This window comes from Pelodiscus sinensis, chromosome 7 (genome assembly GCF_052426305.1).
Source record: "Pelodiscus sinensis isolate ZL-2025 chromosome 7, ASM5242630v1, whole genome shotgun sequence".
Lineage (NCBI taxonomy): Eukaryota > Metazoa > Chordata > Testudines > Trionychidae > Pelodiscus > Pelodiscus sinensis.
In genome coordinates this window covers 17,644,096-17,665,748 of record NC_143058.1, presented here as the reverse complement: position 1 = coordinate 17,665,748, position 21,653 = coordinate 17,644,096, and the positions used below count along the sequence as shown (strand labels likewise).

General features: G+C 38.5%; 1 protein-coding gene across 10 annotated transcripts in view; it reads left to right on the top strand.

The window, feature by feature from the left end:
- The window catches only part of NCKAP5 (NCK associated protein 5), a 659,073-nt gene that overhangs the window by 539,190 nt on the left and 98,230 nt on the right, over positions 1-21,653 (top strand). For 9 of the 10 annotated variants that reach the window (XM_075933271.2, XM_075933270.2, XM_025178765.3 and 6 more), the window contains one exon: positions 18,809-18,913. The exons of the other annotated variant lie outside the window; for it this stretch is intronic. In XM_075933271.2, the coding sequence (XP_075789386.2) occupies positions 18,809-18,913 (105 nt within the window). The remainder of the gene's footprint in view (positions 1-18,808; positions 18,914-21,653) is intronic. 10 annotated transcript variants of the gene reach the window in all.

The following is a 21,653-nucleotide window of genomic DNA, read 5'->3' as shown; positions in this document are numbered from 1 at the left end:
GAACGCTACAAAGCTCCTCACTGTAGGTGGTGAGTGCAGGTCCAAACCACCACATAGACATAGTTTCTTTTCCCCTTTACACACCAGGTCTGGCAATCCTCAGGAATGAGTAAGTCCATGTCTGTGCAGCTGACTGCCATGCTTCTGCAAGACCACAGTTTGAGTCAGGAATAGTACTTAGGCACTTATCTTCAGATCACTGTAAAAAAGCATTTAGTCAGTCCCCCTAAGAGATCTGGTTTCACTATTATGATCAATTCATTGTCTGATTTGGTGCCTTTTCCTCTCTACTTATTGTCAGAGAGTCAGTTTTGATTTATTCTATTCATAATTAATAATTGTTTTGTAAATAGTTTTTAAGGAGCCTGTTATGCCCTGTGGACTTTTTGGCTACGTCTACACTGGCCCCTATTATGAAATAGGCATGCTAATGTAGAACTTTGGAAAAGGCAAATGCGCGGGGGATTTAAATATCCCCTGAGGCATTCACATTTTCATGGCCGCCACTTTTTTCCGGCTTGGAGATAAGCCGGAGAAAAGCGTCCAGACTGGCGCTTGCAAGTAGGAATAAGAGATCCTCCGGAATAGGGCTTCCGGATGATCGCGCCAGTCTGGACGCTTTTCTCCAGCTTATCTCCAAGCCGGAAAAAAGCGGCGGCCATGAAAATGCGAATGCCGCGGGGGATATTTAAATCCCCCGCGCATTTGCCTTTTCCAAAGTTCTACATTAGCATGCCTATTTTGTAATAGGCAGCCAGTGTAGACATAGCCTTTGTGTGTATGAATTCTTCTTAGTGTTTGATATATGGGGGTCGGTGTTTAGTTTGTGTGATTGGCCAGCAATGGTATATTGACTGTTCCCTGATTGAAGGACCTAGTCATCCATAAACAAGAACGTGGACAAATAACTTTGGGGTACTGAGTCTTTCAGGAAAAGAGTGAAGAGTGTTTTAGAGAGAAAAACATGGCAGAAAACAAAAATATCTTGTTTTAATATTTTCTTTGCAAAAGATAGATAGTTATTTTTGTCTGCTTATGTGTGCCCAGATTTAAAAACATCAAGGATGTTTCCTAAGTGAGCATGGGAAAGACAAGTCAGATGTATAGGCTCTTCAGCAGGTTTTAGATTCAGTATTCTTTTATCACAGTCATACTGAGTAATTGTTGTGACTTTCCCTTTACACCACCTGGCACTTCTGCTTGCTAGTCCCCCATTCCCTCCTGGCAGCAGCAATGAAGCTGAATAGCTCTTTCTTGGCCCCTCCTAATCATACCAAAGAGCTTCTATATCACTCCAGTGAAATATACAAGATCTTGTGCTGTGTTCAGGTGCTGTTTCATAGAGTAATTGTTTCAGATGACCCTCTCCCCACCTCGGTAGCTAGTCACATTGCACAACCCCTCTTCCAGGGGTCTGAAACATGTCCACAATCTGTAGGCAAGTTTCAAGAGAGCAGCAAAACAAGCAGTAAGACTTCAGAAAACAGAGAAAGAAACCTGCCCCTTTATACTTTTCTGATTCCTTCTCTGTTTTCTGGGAAATTGTACTGTTGATTGAAAATGATCGGTTTGACTTTCTCAGGTCTACATTAGTAATTTACATCAGTGTCACTACATCTTATAGGGGTGTGGAAAATCGACATCCCTGAGGGATGTAATTCTATCAGACTAGTTATCAGTGTAGCTAGCAGTAGGTCAATGGAAGAATTAGAAGAATTCTACCATCAACCTCACTACCACCTCTCAGGGAGGGCTGGAGAAGGCCTCCTATTGCCATAGGTAATATCTTCATTGAAGCACTACAGCAGAGCTGCTGCAGCATTTTGAATCTAGATATACATCCAGTCTCTTCCTTTTAATACCCTCATTCCCAAAACCTCAATGCCAGTTTTTATATATGGGCTCTCAAGCAAAGACTTCTGGTATGAATGTGCACATCTGCATCTGAATACAGTCATGTGCACAAAAACTCCATTGTTACCATGAAAAAAACCAACCCCAGCTAATGTAGGGAAAGGGAGCAAGTTAGAGAATCTATTTTTTTCACTATTTGCCTGGTTCTACTCACAGCACTCCTTTGTGATAAGTATCACTGTATTTGTTTCACAGATGGAGAACCAGAGAGTTAAGTGACATACTCATGTCCATCATAGCAGTCAGAAACAAGTGCAGGCTAAATATGAAGAATTCCGGACTCCCAAATCTTTGCTTAATCCAGGACATCTGTAATCCTTAGAATAAATCTCTCATTAGAAACAATAAAACAGGGCAGTTAAACCTCACAGGTCTGGTTCAGATAAAGATGTTGAAATGCTTATTCAAGGCTTTGGGTTTGCAAAGTTGTGGTCCAATCCTGTAAATGTTTACTATCCTGTAATTTTGGAAAAGTGCATAAGTGTTTGCATGAGGTAGTGAGCCCTAGGACTGGAAATTCCACAAGGTGAGTTTTTCACATTCTATTTTGGGACTTTGAGGATCTTCAAAAATGTGGGGGGAAAGTGTTAATTGCACACTTTGGAATTTTAATTTAAGGAAAGAGACAAAAGGATTCAGGGAGCCATTTGAGCAATGATGCTGACAATTTACACCAACTGGGTGACTGCCCTCAACTCTTTCCTAACCAGTTTGTTCTGCCTTTAAAAGATGGTTTAAAGGGAAAGTGTTAAATAAAACGCGTTCCTTGCAGACCATTCTAAGGCTTTTTAACATTCTTTATAAAAGTCCAACATTTGGAAACACTTTCCAAGAGCAGAAAACATTGCATGTTCATCAGTGCTGGAGAGAGAACAATTATTAAAAAGTTATACAAGCTTTGCAAGTAGGAATAAGGACATTTTGTGGAAATCCTGCTACTACTCTGCCTTCCCTCCAATCTGCCCCACCATTTGCGATATTGCCATAAGTTACAGAAAAACATATTTCAAAATGTAGAACATTTTAGAAAAGGAAAATATGTCTTGGTCAACATTAATGTTGACAAATCCATGTTCTTATAATGTAACTGAAAGGTTATTTTCAGTGATTAAGATGCTGGACCCTGAGAAACAGAAGTGAAGGAATATTTCAGAAAATGGTGTTTCTCTCTTCTGATGTTGTATAGAATAAATGAATGATTTCAGCTAAAACTATGCAAGCAGGAATCTATTGAGAATACATAGCATGATACTTATTTGGGACACCAGCACCTTGCCTCTAAACTTCCTAGCAAAGCAGTGCTTAGCTTCCTCTATTGCCATGTATTGATCTAAAATACCTCCCCTGAATCTTGTGTCTCCTTTCCCCCTACAGGCAAAAGGTTACAGTTAGATAATAGTATTAATTTTCCAGACATCTGCACATGTTTTAATAGCCTTTGGAAGGCTTGAAATAGTTTCTGTTTGCCTACCACAGGGCTAAAATACCATTAAGGCCTGGACTGAAGCAATACATAACAATCACAGGCTCATAGTTCAACCTGACAATAAAAAAGCTAATTTATTTTATCAGAGGTTTAAATGAATATGAGAAACTCCTCTTTCAGCAGGAACTGGAATGCCATTCCTGCAGAAGCTCACGTGCATTTTGTATAATTATCCTTTCAAACTTTGACGATGTAAAACTGCAGCAAACCTTGCATATACATTTTATTCTGTGTTTTGTGTATGTGTGAGAGAGAGCGAGATTTATGTGCTTCTTTTTACTCCAGACATCAGAGTTTTTGTTCCTGACATCATTTCTCCTGAAAATCCCTTACTAACCAGACATACAGAAGAGAATTAGGTGACATTCATACCAGTCTCTGGCCCTTAATATTTGACTGTTTCTGCTGAAAATAACAAGTTAGAATTTTAGCATAAGAAGTAATGTTGTGGGGGTTAGGTGAATTCAGTTTTAACTTTTTATAATATACATTATGATTAGGCTATTTCTGACTATTTGAGCAAGAGATCTTGAGATTCTAGACAGTTTCATTTCTAACTCTATGCTGGAGGAAAGCTTTAGCTTATCCCATTATAAAGTGATAAAACAGCATTTGATAGCAGCAGCTTGTGTGATAAAATGATCATGGCAGCAGTGAGAAAGAATCTAATAAGGGAATTGATCTGCAGATTCCAATTCTGTAAGAGCCAACATCGATCAACATAAATGCCAATAACAAGATCGTATTGAGGTCTGCCTAATTCCTTTAGATGACTTTTGGTTCTAGTGACAGAGTCAGGAAGTGAATGTGAAAAGAAGTTTAAAGCTATAAGAATCACAAAGACAAAGGCCAACACTACAGTGTGCTATAAATGATATATCACTGGCTTTCCTGATATAAACTGCCTAATCACATGATGAAATTAGTTAATAATGTATAGTCAAATAACTTCTATATTATACAATGTATATTTTATAGATATCACTTATACTATAGCATAGCAGTTCACATTTATATGTTAAAATACTGCCCTTGGATACCCTGCTACAATAAAACTCAGGCTTGCCTTTTGGTGTTAAAGTATAGATATCTTGTGTAAAGAAGGTCATAAAAGATAAATGCTACAGTTCTTTCTTGTCATAAAAAAATATAAAACTGGTATTCAGAAGTGATTCTGACCAGTCTGAAATGTAAATGCGAAGTCTGAAACTGTGTGACTAATCTAAAAAGATAAGATGTCATAACTTGCACAATTTAATGTTACAATTTTTTATATATATGTAACTTGCTGCATTTGTATGATTTTGGGCTCCACACAGTTAAGTGGGAGGAACATTCATTTCATTCATTTTAGATCAATAGAAAAGTATTTATGATAACTATTTATTGCTTTCTATGTGAAACAAATGAACACAGAAAGTAAAGACTGATATTTAATAGGAAGGTGGAACATCTCAAAATACATTTTGCAGGAAAGCAGCTGACATGAAATACTTGAGGAGTCTTCAGTGAGGTCAATGAAATAATTAATTGCATTAATCATTTACTTTCTGGTTAACTGATTTTCAGGCTATTGGTGTAAAATGTTGACTGTACAATAATTATAAACCATTGGGAACTTCATTCGTATTTTTCCCAATAAAACAATTGACTTCATCATTGCTGCTGTATTTACAGTCTCCTAACTTAATGCTGTTAAAATGAGAACTAATGTTTTGGAGTTCTCGAGACACAGTGAAAACACTGATATAGTTATAAAATGAAAGCAAGGATCAGAGAGGATTATATTAAATCTTTCTGTATAACTTTTACTTAAAGCAATTTATAAAAATTAACAAAACTAGGGGGATTTGAAAGAGGAATAATTTTAGGCTTATAGTAACACAGTCAATAGAAGAATACAGAGAGATTATGCTGTTTATATTTATGCATCAACTATGCGCTTAACACCTGACAATTTACTCTCTAGGACATTTATAAATTTTTGCATTCAACTTTCTCAGCGCTTTGGAATCGAGTTCACTGCTTTTGCCTATCTTGGAAAGCCTTGATTACAACAAAGTGTAACAAGCCTGTAGAATCTGAAGCAAATACAAAACTATTGTTTGATATTTTGTGGTGGATTTACCTTGTTAACAGGATTTTCTGATGTAGTTGTAACTCCCTAATCTTCCATACACATGATTGTAATAGCTTATCCTTTTACTTTTCTTGAACATTGTGAGTTAAATCTCAAGTAAATTTGCTTGGAGAACTGACAAGCCACTATTAATGGTGGGTTTGAATTTAAAGTCTGACATCTCCAGACTTAGTTTTTAACAACTTCATCCTGGCAGGAGGAGGGAAAAAACAGAAATAAACAAAATGAAACTTGAATGGAGAAAAACTTTTGCTAGATTAATAGAAAATCAAAATAAAATCCACTTGATTTGATGAATTCTCTGTAATAGCTGGAAGCTCTTCTTTATACTAAGAAATTATTTGGCTTACTGAACTGTATTTTGTTTTAATCCCTTAATATTTATTTTGTGTATAACTTTCCCCACTGTTAATACTGAGCAATATTGTGGGCTTGTAATTTTGTTTCTTACATTTCCAACAGCTATTTGTAATACCAATAAGTAACAATTTCCAACTGCTTGCTTATATTACTGTGAGGCATTTCATATCCTGGGGTTCACTTACTGTAGGTTGGAAAACAAAACAAACAAAAAAAGCAACTGTACAGATGAAGCTACAGGAAAATAATGATGCAGCTGTGCAGATACAAACTGTAAGGAAACTAATTTTATTAAATCTACCAGTTGGGCTATAGAGAAGAATAAAGTAATAAGCCTGAATCAGTAATAAGGTGGATATTGATATTAAATATCTTGGGAGGTAAGACTACTCACATTCATTGTGCATTCAAGACAGAGATTCCATGTAATACTCCTTTATGAATATCACCAAATATCATCATTAGCTACTTGTCCTGTTAGAAGCAATACTCAGAGCAGGGGAAAGAATGAAGAGTGTACATTATGGAGCTAATTTTCATCATTTTTTCTTACATTTTACTTTCCCCTTTATGATTGGTTTTATGGTGCCTTACAGTCATACAAGATTATAAATGTTTACATGTCCAAAAATGTGGATGCAGAGTAAAGGTTTATTAATGGGTTTTATTGATTTAAAGATGTATTCAGTCTTACAAATACTGTAATATGTTATGTTAAATAGTCACAAGCAAATATTAGACTTGCTTTAAGACAGCATAAGGATCCTACTCCGGTTTTTACTGTACTTGCTTAAACATGGGCCTGCTGTGCAGGTGTGAGCTGAAGAAATTACCCATTTGAGCCACTATTACCTATCATATGATCTGTCAGCTGCCTCAGGAGAGTAACTTGACATTCTTTTTCAGTCCCTTGATTGTTCTGCACCCAAATATTGGGCCAGGATAGGGTTTAGGTCAGAACATCTCTGGCCATGCCTACTACCCACAAGCACCCCACTTTATTTTTCCCTCTCAATCAAGGGTACAAGATAGGGAAAAGTCAGGGATGGTTGGCATTTGGCTCTGCCTTGTGAAAAGGGCAGGACTGAGGAGGTGTGTGTGTCCAAATGTTTAGTACAAAGTTTATTGCAATGTTTATTAGGTCATTTGAGGTATGTCTGTAGACAATATTCCATCCACCCAGCCAACATTTGAAAACAAAGATCTGACTGCACTTGTGCAGAATGCAGAGGTGCATGGTTTTTAATCCTCCTGAATTTTTTTTTTAATTAAACTTCTTTTCCTGCTGCTAGGAGCCATGTTGTTATTCCTTCATCCTCTACTGATGGTCTCTGCAGAAAAACTAGGAAGATATATCTTTGGACCATTTGTGCGGCCTACAAGATAGAACCACATTTTATTCTCCAGAAAATGGAACTACTGATGTGGAAAGTCACATTACTTCAGTCTCCAATTTGGAGCAAAAGCGGATAAGGCATTTTATGAAGTAGACATACATGCACCATTAATACCCTTTGGGGAACTTCAGCTCACGAAGGGAGGTCTCTGAAAAATGGTAAAGAAGACAATGTGGAGCATCATCAAGACACTCTTGTATCTGGAAAAGGGTCTCTATAAAGCTGAGACCTGAATACATCCAAATTTATTACAAGCAATGGCATATATGGGAGGTTAGGGTAGATTGTCAGGGTAAATAATATTAAGAATGTTGTTAGGGAATTGGAAGGAAGCAAACTTTGAAAATTTGCACCAAAGAATATCCCTGAAATGACACTAAGTAATACCAGTAGTAGTATTAAAAGGATTGTAAAAAGGCATATGCAAAAATAACAACTGTAATGGGATATTGTATTCCCTGGTAATTTATAAACAGTGAAAGGAAGTGAATGCAAGTCCTTAAGTAAACTGGTTCACTAAGGGAAAATGCTCAGCATAGAAGTCAATATTGCCATTATAAACCATGAAAATAGAAAATATATAAACATTCTTGGTTATGTACTGCAAAGTTAGATTAAACAGTATTTTACAATGGATATAAAGTTCTTATTATAGTATAGTAATTAATTAGTAGGAAAGCAGAAACTTAATTTTCAGTGTTCCATTAGATTTATAACTTCCAAGATCTGAAATAAGTATTATGGCAAACAATTATGCATAATAATAATTTCATGCATTTTTGTAGATTAAAAAGAGTACAGTTCTAAGAAATGTTGCAACATTTAATGCTATTATAATTAGCTACACTGTGGGCTTCAGTAAGAATAATTTCCAATATCCTCACTTTGTGAGAAAACACTTAAAGCATCTTTATGAGGTTTTCAGTGCGCTTTTGTTTGCTTTTTAGCTGAAGCCCACTTGCAATACATGGCCGATTTTGCTGATCTCTTTAGAAGGCAGGCTTCACCTTTTGCCAAGAGTGTGTGTTTATAAACTCTAGTAGTTTATATAAATCTAAAATGGATGAATACTTTCTGAGGTTGAAATCCATTTTACAAAGACCTCAATTTTGTTTTCAGTTTCCTTACGTATAACTTGCGCCTTCTTTCTCAGTATTAAGCAAATGAAGAATGCATGCTTAATATTTTGGTTGAGTCATATTTGGTTAGAGTTCTAAATTCAGCTAATCCTGTAAGAAACAGGTGTAAAATGCCCCCCTTATCTCCCTGAAAACATTGCAATGAATTCTGTGCAATGCCTAGAAAGACCACAAGATCTAATTCCATAACAGTAACATTATCTTTAGGACCTCCTATAAAACCAACTATCAAATGTATTATGTTTTTTGAGGGAGGGAGATGGGGGTTGTCACATTATCTAGTGTGTGCAAATGGAACTGTTTCACAGTGTGTTAACTCTATAGGATCTTTGGAACCAAAAAGAGAAAAAAACTTGTAAAGAAATTGATGCAACCTAAACTGCTTTAGCTTGCTTGAGAGTTCTGAAAGGGGGGCTGGTGAGAGGATAACATGTATTTCTCCAGCTCAGGACTGCCCCATTTCTATGCATGTAGTCCTTGATCCACAACAGTTCAAGGACTATAAGGTTGATGCCATATGTGCCCCTGTTGGTCTTTTCTATTTAGGCCAGGGAAACTAAAGGGTGGAGGTTCTCCACATTACACAGGTTCTTGGAAGTAAAATCTCTTCTGATACTCTGTATTTTGCTCTGTTGCACTGCAAGGGCATAAATAATGTTTTAAAAATCAAGTTATCTTCAGCATGGAGGTATAATTACATAGGTTCTTTTACATAAACAAGTGTGTCACATGACAAGGTCCATGGAGAAAACAGTAGCACTTACAGCAAGTCATTGGAGCTCAGGTGAGATGAAGTCATTTGTGGAAGGGTGTCACATTCTGTACAGCATTTTTATTGATATTTTTAATAAGTAACATTATACATCTTCGTTTTTTTTGACACACACAAAGAAAAGACAGGAAAAGCAGTAAATGTGGGGGAAATTATTTTCCTGTCATTCTTACTTTATTGTTTCCTTAGTGTGGGGCTATATTTCCCTAATTATCTTAATCCAGACTTTGTTCGGTTACTTTATTGAAGTAGATCTTTCTGCTGGCTATATATCTGTTAGGCTATGTCTAGACTGCAAGCCTCTTTCAAAAAAGAGCGTCTAGACTGCAAGCGGAACTTTCAAAAAAGCAAGCCGCTTTTCCGAAAGAGAGCACCCAGGCAGTCTGGATGCTCTCTTTCGAAAAACCCCTGTTTGCATTCAAGAACACCTTTTTTCGAAAGAGCACTTTCAAAAAAAGGCGTTCTTCCTCGTGAAATTAGGTTTACCGCCGTCGAAAGAAAAGCCGCGTTCTTTCGATTTAATTTTGAAAGAACGTGGCTGCAGTCTAGACGCAGGTAAAGTTTTTTCGAAAAAAGGCTACTTTTTTCGAAAAAACCCCTGAGTCTGGACACAGCCTTAGAGCTTAATAGAATCCTACAAACCTCAGGACTAGAAAGGACCCCAAGAATCGTCTAGTCCAGGTGTCTGCACTGAGGCAGCCTTGCCAGACCCCTGGGCAAGGCGGGGAGGGGTCCTGCTCCATGCCTTTGGAAGGAGCAGGGCATCAAGTGGGGTTGCGACTAAGCAACTCTCTGCACCACCCTGAGAGCACTGTGCTTCCCCCAGGCAGCCTTCTGTGCTGCCTGGAGTGGGACATGCAGCCCTCTGGCAGCGATTTAAAAGGCCCAGGGCTCCAGCCGGGAGTTCAGAGCCTTTCATATCAACAGGCCCCAGGGCAACTGCCACTATTGCCACCAACCATGTGGGTGGGCCTGGAGGCAGGACTCAGTATAGTAGACTGTCCCTGACTGCGGTTTAGCTAACCTGTTCTTAAAAACTTCCAGTGATAAGTATTTCCCAGCTTCTTTGGAAGCCTACCCCAGTGCTTAATTAGCCTTCTAGATCGCAAATTTATCCTAATATCCAACCTACGACTCCCTGGCTGCAGATTTATAACAGCTCTTAACATATGAAAAGACTGTTGCTCTTCTCCGATGCCCCTTATGTATCTATATTTCTTAAAGAGTGTCACCCAAAACTGGCCTCACCAGAGCTCAGAAAAGTGAGACAATTACCCACTGTATCTTCTATATGACAGTGCTGTCACTACACTCCAGAATGATATCAGTCTTTTTCACTGCTGAATCACATTGTTGACTCATATTTAGTTTGTGATCTGTTATAACCCCCAAGAGCCCTTTGTGATGTGTATCTTTGTGAACATTTCCATTTTGATAACTTCGTCTATTTGATACAGAAATCTAGTGAATATCTTGAGAACTCATTTTCCTTCTTTTCTATTATATGTTACTGATTTACTTCTATTATTTATACATTTATAGAGTTAAAGACTACAAGCAAGGCTGGTGATTGACTTCCCCAGGCCCAGGGCATTGTGGGGGTGGAGCCTCTGGAGGAAGTGGCAGGCATCATGGCAACCAGCCTTTGGTACCTGCCCAGACTGTGCTTCCCTCAGCCAGTCCTCAATGCCACCCAGGTCTGTGGTAACAATTTAAAGTGCCCAGGCCTTAGCCACTCCTGCTGCTACAGTAGCAGCAGTTGCCCCAAGACAACTGCACTCTTCCCCCTCTCCCCCCCACACATTACACACACCTGGCTCAAGGAGTTCATTAGAATATAAGAATGGCGATACTGGGTCAGACCAATGGCCCATGTAGCCCAGTATCCTGTCTGCCAACAGTGGTCAATGCCAGATGCCCCAGAGGGAGTGAACAGAACAGGGGATCATCAAGCCGTCCTTCTCCATCACCCATTCCCAGCCTCTCACAGAGGCTAGGGATAGCATTTCTACCCACCCTGGCTAAAAGCCATTGATGGACCTAACCTCCATGAATGTATCTAGTTCTTTCTTGAACCCTGTTAAACCCTGGTCTTTACAACATCCTCTGGTAAGGAGTTCCACAGGCCGACCATGCACTGTGTGAAGAAAAGCTTCTTTTTGTTTATTATCAGAGGGGTAGCCGTGTTAGTCTGGATCTGCAAAGATGACAAGGAGTCCTGTGGCATCTTATAGACTAACAGATGTATTGGAGCATAAGCTTTCGTGGGCAAAGACCCACTTCGTCAGATGCATGTAGTGGAAATTTCCAGAGGCAGGTATAAATATGCAGGCCAGAATAAGGCTAGAGATAACGAGGTAAATTCAGTCAGGCAGGGTGAGGCCCACTTTTAGTAGCTGATCTGGAGATGTGAACACAAGAGAAAAGAAACTTCTTTTGTTGGCTAGCTACAAACTGACACCATCAGTTTAGGATTAAACAAAGACAGAATGGCTAGCCAACTACAAAAGCAGTTTCTCCTCTCTTGATGTTCAGACCTCCAGATCAGCTGCTGGAAGTTGGCCTCGCCCTCCCTGACTGAATTAACCCTGTTATCTCTAGCCTTATTCTGACGAAGTGGGTCTTTGCCCATGAAAGCCTATGCTCCAATACATCTGTTAGTTTATAAGGTGCCACAGGACTCCTTGTCGCTTTTCCTTTTGTTTGTTTCAGACCTGCTACCTATTAATTTCATTTGGTGACCCTTAGTTCTTATGTAATGGAAACAAGTAAATAACTTTTCCCTATTCACTTTTTCTACACCAGTCATGAATTTATTGACTTCTATCATATCTCCCCTTAGTTTCCTCTTCTCTAAGCTGAAAAATCCTGTTCTTTTAAATCTCTCTTCATATGGGACTCGTTCCAAACTCCTAATCATTTTGTTGCACTTTTCTGAACCTTTTCCAATGCCAATATATCTTTTTTGAGATGAGGCAACCACATCTGTATGCAGTATTCAAGATGTGGGCATTCCATGGTTTTATATAGAGGCAGTAAGATAGTCTCTGTCTTATTCTCTAGCCTTTTTCTAATGATTCCTAACATTCTGTTGGCTTTTTTGACTGCTGCTGAACATTGAGTGGATATTTTCAGAGAACTATCCACAATGACTCCAAGATCTGTCTCTTGAGTAGTTTTAAGTAAATTAGCCCCATCTTATTGTATATAATGTTGGGATTATTTTTTCAAATGTGCATTACTTTACATTTTTCAAGATTAAATTTTAATTTTCCATTTTGTTGCCCAATCACTTAGTTTGGTGAGATCTTTTTGAAGCTTTTCACGGTGTGCTTCGGTCTTAACTGTCTTCAGAAATGTATTATCATCTTCAAATTTTGCCACCTCACTGTTACCCCTTTCTCCACATTATTTATATACAGTTTGAATAGGATTGGTCCTTTTGAGGACCAATAGGGGACACCACTAGCTACCGCTCTCCATTCTGAAAATTTACTATTTATTCCTAGTCTGTGTTTCCTGTCTTTTAACCAGTTATCTCTCCATAAAAAGACCTTCCCTTTTATCCCATGAAAACTTAACTTCACTTAAGTGCCGTTGGTGAGGGACCTTATCAAAGGCTTTCTGGAAATCTAAGTACACTATATCTACTGAATCCCCCTTGTCCACATGTTTGTTGACTCCCTCAGTTAACTCTAGTAGATTAGTAAGTCAAGATTTTCCTTTACAGAAACCATGTTGACTTTTCCCCCAACAAATTATGTTCATCTATGTGTCTGATAATTTTACTTTTTACTATAGTTTCAATTCATTTGCTTGGTATTGATGTTAGATTTACCATTCTGTAATCGCCATGATCGCTTCTAGAGCACTTGTTAAATATTAGTGTCACATTAGCTATCTTCCAGTCAATTGATGTAAAGGACAGGTTACAAACCACAGTTAATAATTCTGCAGTTTCACATTTGAGTTATTTCAGAACTCTTGGGTGAATGTCATCTGGTCCCGGGGACTTGTTACTCTTAAGTTTATCAATCTGTACCAAAACCTCCTCTAATGATACCTTAATCTGGGACAACTCAGATTTGTCACCTAAAAAGAATGGCTCAGGTTTGAGAATCTCCCTGACATCCTCAGCCATAAATACTGAAGCAAAGAATTCATTTAGTTTCTCCGCAATGACATTATAGTCTTTGAGTGCTTCTTTGGCATCTCGATGATCCAGGAGCCTCACTGGTTGTTTAGTAGGCTTCCTGCTTCTGATATATTTAAAAAACATTTTGCTCTTGAATTTTTGGCTAGCTGTTCTTCAAACTCCTTTTTGGCTTTTCTTATTATATTTTTACACTTAATTTGACAGATTTTATACTCCTTTCTGTTTTCCTCACTAGGATTTAACTTCCACTTTTTAAACTATGGTTTTTAATCTCTCACTGCTTTTTTACTTTGTTGTTAAGCCAAAGTGGCATTTTTTTGGTTCTCTTACTGAGTTTTTTTAATTTGGGGTATACATTTAAGTTGGGCTTCTATTATGGTGTCTTTGAAAAGTTTCCATGAAGCTTGGAGGAATTTTACTTTTTTCGCTGTACCTTTTAATTTCTGTTTAACTAACTTCCTCATTTTTGTGTAGTTCCCCTTTCTGAAATTAAATGCCACAGGGTTGGGCTGCTGAGGTGCTTTTCCCACCACAGGAATGTTAATTTTTATTATATTTCAGTCATTATTTCCAAGCGGTCCTCTTGGACCAAATCCTATACTCTACTTAGGGCTAAATCAAGAATTGCCTTTTTCCTTGTGGGATCCAGAACCAGCTGCTCCAAGAAGCTGTCATTTAAGATATCAAGAAATTTTATCCCTGTATCCATGACATGTACCCAGTGCTTTTTTTGTGTTGGTACTGGCTGGTACGCAGTACCAGCACCTCGAGTCAGAGCTTACCTGGAAAGAATAGGGCCTACCAGCACTTCCATATGCAAATGTCTGACAGTCGGCAGGGCCATGTGTCTTAAAGGGGCCGCATCTCTTAAAAGGGCAATGCCGGCCCTACCCTGGCTTTTTTTGGGGGGGGCGGGGGGAGAGGGGCTCAATAACTTTTTCCCTGGAGTACCAGCACTTTTTTTTTTAACAAAAAAATCACTGAATGTACCCATTCAATATGGGGATAGTTGAAATCCCCCACTATTATTGAGTTTTTTATTCTGATAGCCTCTAATCTCCCTTAGAATTTCATAGTCACTATCAATATCTTGGTCAGGTGTTCAATAATATAGTCCTACTGCTATATTCTTATTAGAGCATGTAATTACTACCCATAGAGATTCTATGGTACATTTTGGTTCATTTAAGATTTTTACTTCATATGATTTTACGTTTTCTTTCACGTATAGTGCCACTCCCCTACCAGCATGACCTTTTCTGTTCTTCTGATATATTTTGTACTCTCGTATGATTATTAAATTACTTTCTATTATTTCTTTCTCCTATTATTTTTATTCTTACAACAATTTGCATTGTTCAGTTCATTATTTAGTGCCATGTGTATTGCTAACTCCTATAAAATCAAATATTTATTTTCAAAACATTTTTAGGGACTATCAAACCCTGAAGCAAGTCTTTAAGCTCTAAGACTCCAGAAATAACATTTCCAGAATGTTTTCTTGGGAAATAAACGTTAGTGTCTGTTCACCTCACACATCCCCATTTTCCTCTCTAATGCATAGCTTAAATTACAGAAACTTGCACTAAAAATCTTCTGCTAGGAAAGCGGAGGCGGTTGGTCTCTTTGAAAGAAAGACATCCCTTTTTAAAGGGTCCTGCCAATACCTGGGTATAGCATCAAAGACTCCTAAGTCTGAATCAATTTGAATTTTCCAGTGGCTTTCATAGAATCATAGAATCATAGGCCTGGAAGGGACCTCGAGAGGTCATCGAGTCCAGCCCCCCGCCCTCAAGGCAAGACCAAGCTCCGTCTACACCATCCCTGACAGATGTCTATCTAACCTGTTCTTAAATATCTCCAGAGAGGGAGATTCCACCACCTCCCTTGGCAATTTATTCCAATATTTGACCACCCTGACAGTTAGGAATTTTTTCCTAATGTCCAATCTAAACCGCCCTTGCTGCACTTTAAGCCCATTACTCCTTGTCCTGTCCTCAGAAACCAAGAGGAACAAGTTTTCTCTTTCCTCCTTGTGACACCCTTTTAGATATTTGAAAACCGCTATCATGTCCCCCCTTAATCTTCTTTTTTCCAAACTAAACAAGCCCAGTTCATGAAGCCTGGCTTCATAGGTCATGTTCTCCAGACCTTTAATCATTCTTGTCGCTCTTCTCTGTACCCTTTCCAATTTCTCCACATCTTTCTTGAAATGTGGCGCCCAGAACTGGACACAGTACTCCAGCTGAGGCCTAACTAGTGCAGAGTAGAGCGTCAGAATGACTTCACAAGTTTTGCTTACAACACACCTGTTGATACAACCTAGAATCATATTTGCTTTTTTTTCAACAGCATCACACTGTTGACTCATATTCAACTTGTGGTCCACTATGACCCCTAGATCCCTTTCCGCTGTGCTCCTTCCTAGACAGTCACTTCCCATCTTGTATGTATGGAACTGATTGTTCCTTCCTAAGTGGAGCACTTTGCATTTCTCTTTATTAAACTTCATCCTGTTTACCTCTGACCATTTCTCTAACTTGCTAAGGTCATTTTGAATTATGTCCCTATCCTCCAAAGAAGTTGCAACCCCACCCAGTTTGGTATCCTCTGCAAACTTAATAAGCGTACTCTCTATCCCAATATCTACATCATTGATGAAGATATTGAACAGTACGGGTCCCAAAACAGACCCTTGCGGAACTCCACTTGTTATCCCTTTCCAGCAGGATTTAGCACCATTAACAACTCTCTGACTACAGTTATCCAGCCAATTATGCACCCACCTTATCATGGCCCTATCCAAGTTATATTTGCCTAGTTTATCAATAAGAATATCATGCGAGACCGTATCAAATACCTTACTAAAGTCTAGGTATATGACATCCTCCGCTTCTCCCTTATCCACAAGGCTCGTTATCCTATCAAAGAAAGCTATCAGATTAGTTTGGCATGACTTGTTCTTCACAAACCCATGCTGGCTATTTCCTATCACTTTATTACCTTCCAAGTGTTTGCATATGATTTCCTTAATTACCTGCTCCATTATCTTCCCTGGGACAGACGTTAAACTGACCGGTCTGTAGTTTCCTGGGTTGTTCTTATTCCCCTTTTTATAGATGGGCACAATATTTGCCCTTTTCCAGTCTTCTGGAATCTCCCCTGTCTTCCATGATTTTTCAAAGATCTTAGCTAAAGGCTCTGATACCTCCTCTATCAGCTCCTTGAGTATCCTGGGATGCATTTCATCAGGACCTGGTGACTTGCTGACATCTAACTTTCCTAAGTGATTTTTAACTTGTTCTTTTTGTATCCTGTCTTCTAAACTTACCCTCTCTCTGCTTGCATTCACTACATTAGGCGCACCTCCAGACTTCTCGGTGAAGACCGAAACAAAGAAGTCATTGAGCATCTCCGCCATTTCCAAGACTAACTCTGAATTCATATTAAACCTGTGAGCTTGGGAAGGTGTAATTAGCAATATTTACACTTTTGAAAAACATCAGCCTATAATTCCAATAACAATATATTCAGTGGCTCACATTCAATAAATGGAGAATAGATATGAGTGAAACCATGTTAAAATATATATACCCTGTGTGTGGCAAATATTTGTAATGAAAAATATACTGAATGCAAAGTGTTTGTGGCAACTATTCAATGTTATGTTTGAAGAAATATGATTATGCAACCCATTTATAATTCAAAGTTTCCCAAAACCTTCCTGAAACTAGATAGTACCAGCTGAAACAAAACATTGAAGGAAAGCCAAATGAATATGTAACTTTTGCAAAATTATTCCCAAATTAATAATTAGTGGTTAAAAGTACTGAACTGCCTGGAAGAAAAGTCACTTTGCAATACTGGATGAAGCAGCAAAGGCCTTACACAGGGATGTGTATTTCTAGGTGGTTCATTCTCTAGAGGAAGAAATTGTGCAAGAGAGTGCCTGAGAAGCAGTCTGAGCACACTATGCAGTATGAGCTGAACCCTCAGGCCCAGCTTGCAGAAGCCTGGGTAAAGTTGCACTGCCACTACTCCAGATCAGTGTTTCTAAAAACTGTGCTCCGCGATCAGTTAAGACAAAAGGCGAGACATCTCCAGGGGCTCTGCCAGGTTGACAAACTGGAAACATCAATAGGTACAACACATACAATCAGTGGACCTCTGGGGCTCCGCATAAATTTTTACGCATGCAAATGGCTCTGGACCCCAAAAAGTTTGAGAACCACTGCTCTAGATGGATGTGGGTAGGATTTGCTGTCACAAGCTGCTACTTCCCCTCATACTAACAATGGTGGACCCAGGATAAACAGTTTCTGGGGTTACTGTGTTGCCTTCTCCCCAAATTCCCTAGGGTATGTCCTGCACAGTGTAACCCAGAGTGCCAGATTTCCTCTGCATGTTTTCTGCAACCTGTCCTCCTTCCCCTTCATCTCTTCCCAAAACCCACACCCATGTGTCACGTGAATGTAGTGCTTCTGATGTCTTGATTCTTCTCTGGTTACAGGGAAGGTGGGCAGGGTCTGACCAGAGGGCCTAACCCAAAACTCACTGAAGTCTGTAGGAGCCTTTTTGTATATTTCAGTGGACTGTGGATCAGATCCCAAGTGTCTATAATCAAAAAAAAGTTGGCTCACATGACCAACTGGACAGCAGATTTTGCTGGATTTTTTTTTCCTTTTGAAGTCATTGGTCAAGAAACAACATTCAGATAAATCATACATTTGCAATTAACACAGGTCAGACTTACTGTATACAGAAAGCTTTGGTAATTAGTATACCAACTAATATAGGGGAAATGGCATCAGGTTAGCAGTCCTTCCAAGCAAAGCTGAAATAAAGGCCTTCTTGTGCAATTGAACATCATGTGAATGTTAATGCACAAAATCCTCAGAGTCCCTTGCTCCCTGATGCAATTATTTTCTTTTCATATTAATTGTTCCTAACAGATGACATTAATGACTTTGAGTTAAAATGTGTGCAAGTCAAGGCTTCACAAGATCAATGCTGTTTAGAAATAGGGTCACTTTTGTAATCATTCACTCGGGCTGTAGCAACTGCTAAATAAAACCACGTTACCATGTTGATAGCTTTATAAATGTTAATTTCATCATAAATTTTTATAATTTTAAAATTCAAACTTGCTACACCCTCTGGATAAATATGAGTGTGGTCCTATTAATTTGACATTGTTGCATGTGAAATCATGATAAGTTCTGAAACAGGCATAGGGAGAAAAAGCTCAGTTTTCTTTGGATCAAAAATCTTTGTATTTCACATCCTGGACTTAGTAAGCATAAAATGGAAAATGAGGACAAGTGTTCTTTTACCACAGGGTTTTATTCTCCTTTGAAATTTAACTGCACTGTTTGGAATTTTTAAAATGCTGATCTGTTACATATTTGTCAAATGTTTATGCTTTGGTCATTCTCTTCTGCCAGAAACTGCATTCACGCATCTTAGATCTCTCGTCTGGGGATTTGCTTTCAGATGTAGAAAGGAACAGAAGTTTGATACAGTCACGAACTACTGGTGTTCAGATTCATGTGAGTCTTTGTGCTCTCTTTGAGTGCCTCATTTGGAGCACTCATTTCTGTCTATGAAGTGCGATGTCATGGGTGAGCCATTGTTGAGACAGATAACAATACTTTCCTTTCTTCTGTTCTCTGAAATTCAATATCATGTCCCTGGTTGATATAGTACACAGAAAGTGCCACTCTGTGCAAAAAAAGCATAAATCTTGACAATGTCCCCAAGATACCTTTTTGGGTATTGATTACATCTCAAAATCTCTGAGAAATGGTCAAGGAGCTTTTTATTAAAGCCCATGCACCATATTATTCATCCTACTTTTATGATATATTATGTATGAACTTTTAAAAATTCATGGTCTCTGCATTTTTTTAAAAATGGGGTTAGCTTTGTGCTTATTTGGCAAAACTTTAACCAGTGGGGCTTTCATGTTTCATTAATGGAGAGAAAAGTAACTTTAAAAACAAAAGTCACATAAAGATACAGAGAGAAATAAAGGGGATGAGAACAGAAAATCGAGCCTTTCTGTGCCTTTTGTCTTAAAGTATAAAAGTGTCATCAACAATGTAATCTGCTTTATAATAATACGTATTTTACTGGAAAGCCATTGTTTCAGAGGTTCACAAAGATGTTAATGACCCTCTGTACTTTCTGTAATTTAGCCTTCAGGTTAGATTTTTCTAAGTAGTAGTTTTATCTCTGCAATTGTTTGATTCATTCAGTTGTCTTTCCTTTTGAACAACAATTACATGTTTAAATTGCTCATACAGACTCCTTTTGTACTCTAAAGGTGGTGGTTTAGAAGTCATGATTGGGAGGGAAAGTCAGATTTTGCAATGCAAATCAATAAGCCAGTGTGCAAGTTAACTAAAAGTAATTAATTTTTAAACAGAAATTTTTAAAAAAATTAGATAGACCAAACCCCAACCACCTTTTAAAGGAACTACTGATGTAATTTAGAAAGCTTGGAGAACATTTTATTTACAGAGAATTTTAATGAGATGTACCATATTTTCCATCTTTTCTTACTTGCCATAAATGTTAGTGGTATTTACATGAAAATATTTGTGCTTAGATGTCCATCTGCCTCTTATTCTGAAGTCATAGGACCTGATGTCCCTCTCCTCCTAAAGGCGCAAAGGGGGAAAAGGGTGGGAATGGGAAGGCTCTCAAAGCTGCAGAAGGTGGGAGAAGGGGGGTGAGAGCGCTGCAGCATGCCATGTACTCCTCTTCCCCAGAATCTACAGAAGCCCTTCCATGCACTATGCACTTTGGACATGTCTGACCTGTTGGCTAGGTGCCAGCCCAGAGTGCACCAAACATTGTAGGTTTCTTAGCACCACAGCTGAAATGTTATAATAAGCAGAAGTTACTGATACTGTTGGCCTTCTACCTTGCAAGGTAGGATATGTGGGAGGGGGCACTAGTGATAGCCGTGAATGATGCCACTGGTGAAAAGAGATGTATTAACAAAGCCAAAGGACTCTATTGCAGAAATGCAGAAACTTGTCTTGGGTGTATCACCTGGTTCTCTAGCAGATTTGAAGGCCAGTCCTCCTGCACCCATTTCACTGCTTAGGAGAACTTGTGTCAACAACTCCCTGAAGTTAACTTGCTCCTGCTACCATTGCCTGATTTTTCCCAGACATGGGTTTTGTCCATGATAAGGAATGGTTATTTGCCCTGTAGTTAGCTTTGTCATGGGCAGAGCATTATGATGTCATTTGAGGAACGAGCAGCAATAGGTAACTCCTCAGCAATAAAAGTCCTGTTCTCAGCCAAATGGCGTTCGTAGTAATAAATGCAGGGAAAACACATACACAGAAAGCAATCCAGCCTGGAACAGAGTATATGGAGAATGTTCTCTAGATGGAATATTTTCCATAGATTTCCAGGAGGCATTTTTACATCCATTGAATCTATTTGACAGTTTTGCCAGCTGCTCATGTATTATATAATCTTAGATTTGTTTGTATTCTATTGGGATATGTATGTGAAAACACCCATCTAAGCATAACTACATCAGGCTGTAAACAAGAATGGAAATCAATAAATATCGCATAAGGCTTGGCTAAGAGATGATTTTCTAGTTTTAATGAATTTCTAAGCCAACTTTCTGGGAAAAAAATGTAGTAGTGTTGCTCTTTGGTCTCCCTGGTAATTAAAAGTTTCTGATTCTATATGGCGTTAGAGGGTATCATCATAACAGTATAACAGTGCAGGGGCTTAAAGTTTTAAAAAGTCTAGCATTGTTTGGCACAAAAATACTAGTTTGAATACAAATTAAAAGCATCCTAGATACTTCTAAAAAGGTTTAATATTTTACCTAACGTGCTATCTGCTCTTCATTACTTTCTTCCTCAAAGCTGGCATTTAGTCACAGTCAACTGAAATTGCATTTGGAGAGGGGCGATAACTACCCAAGTACTAAAAGCAGCCATAAAGTGTCAATAAATTGCATAAGCAGGAGGCTTCAGCTGTCTGAGAGTGACACAAAGATGGATTGTCCTACATCAGAGAGTTTCTTAGACAAAGCTTTGGACTAGATAGGAAACCAGAATTAGACTGTAATTGAGAGATTCCATTCTCAGTGGACATTCTGTTTGGGACACTAAATTAATTTACCTTGTCCAGTTTGCAGAGCCTCATCTGTTACATTGTGAGCCTATAATGCAGTTGTCAAGATGTACTTGTACTTTTATAACTTAGTTTGCGATATCTTACTGGAGCATGGTGCTAATATCTGCAGTATAA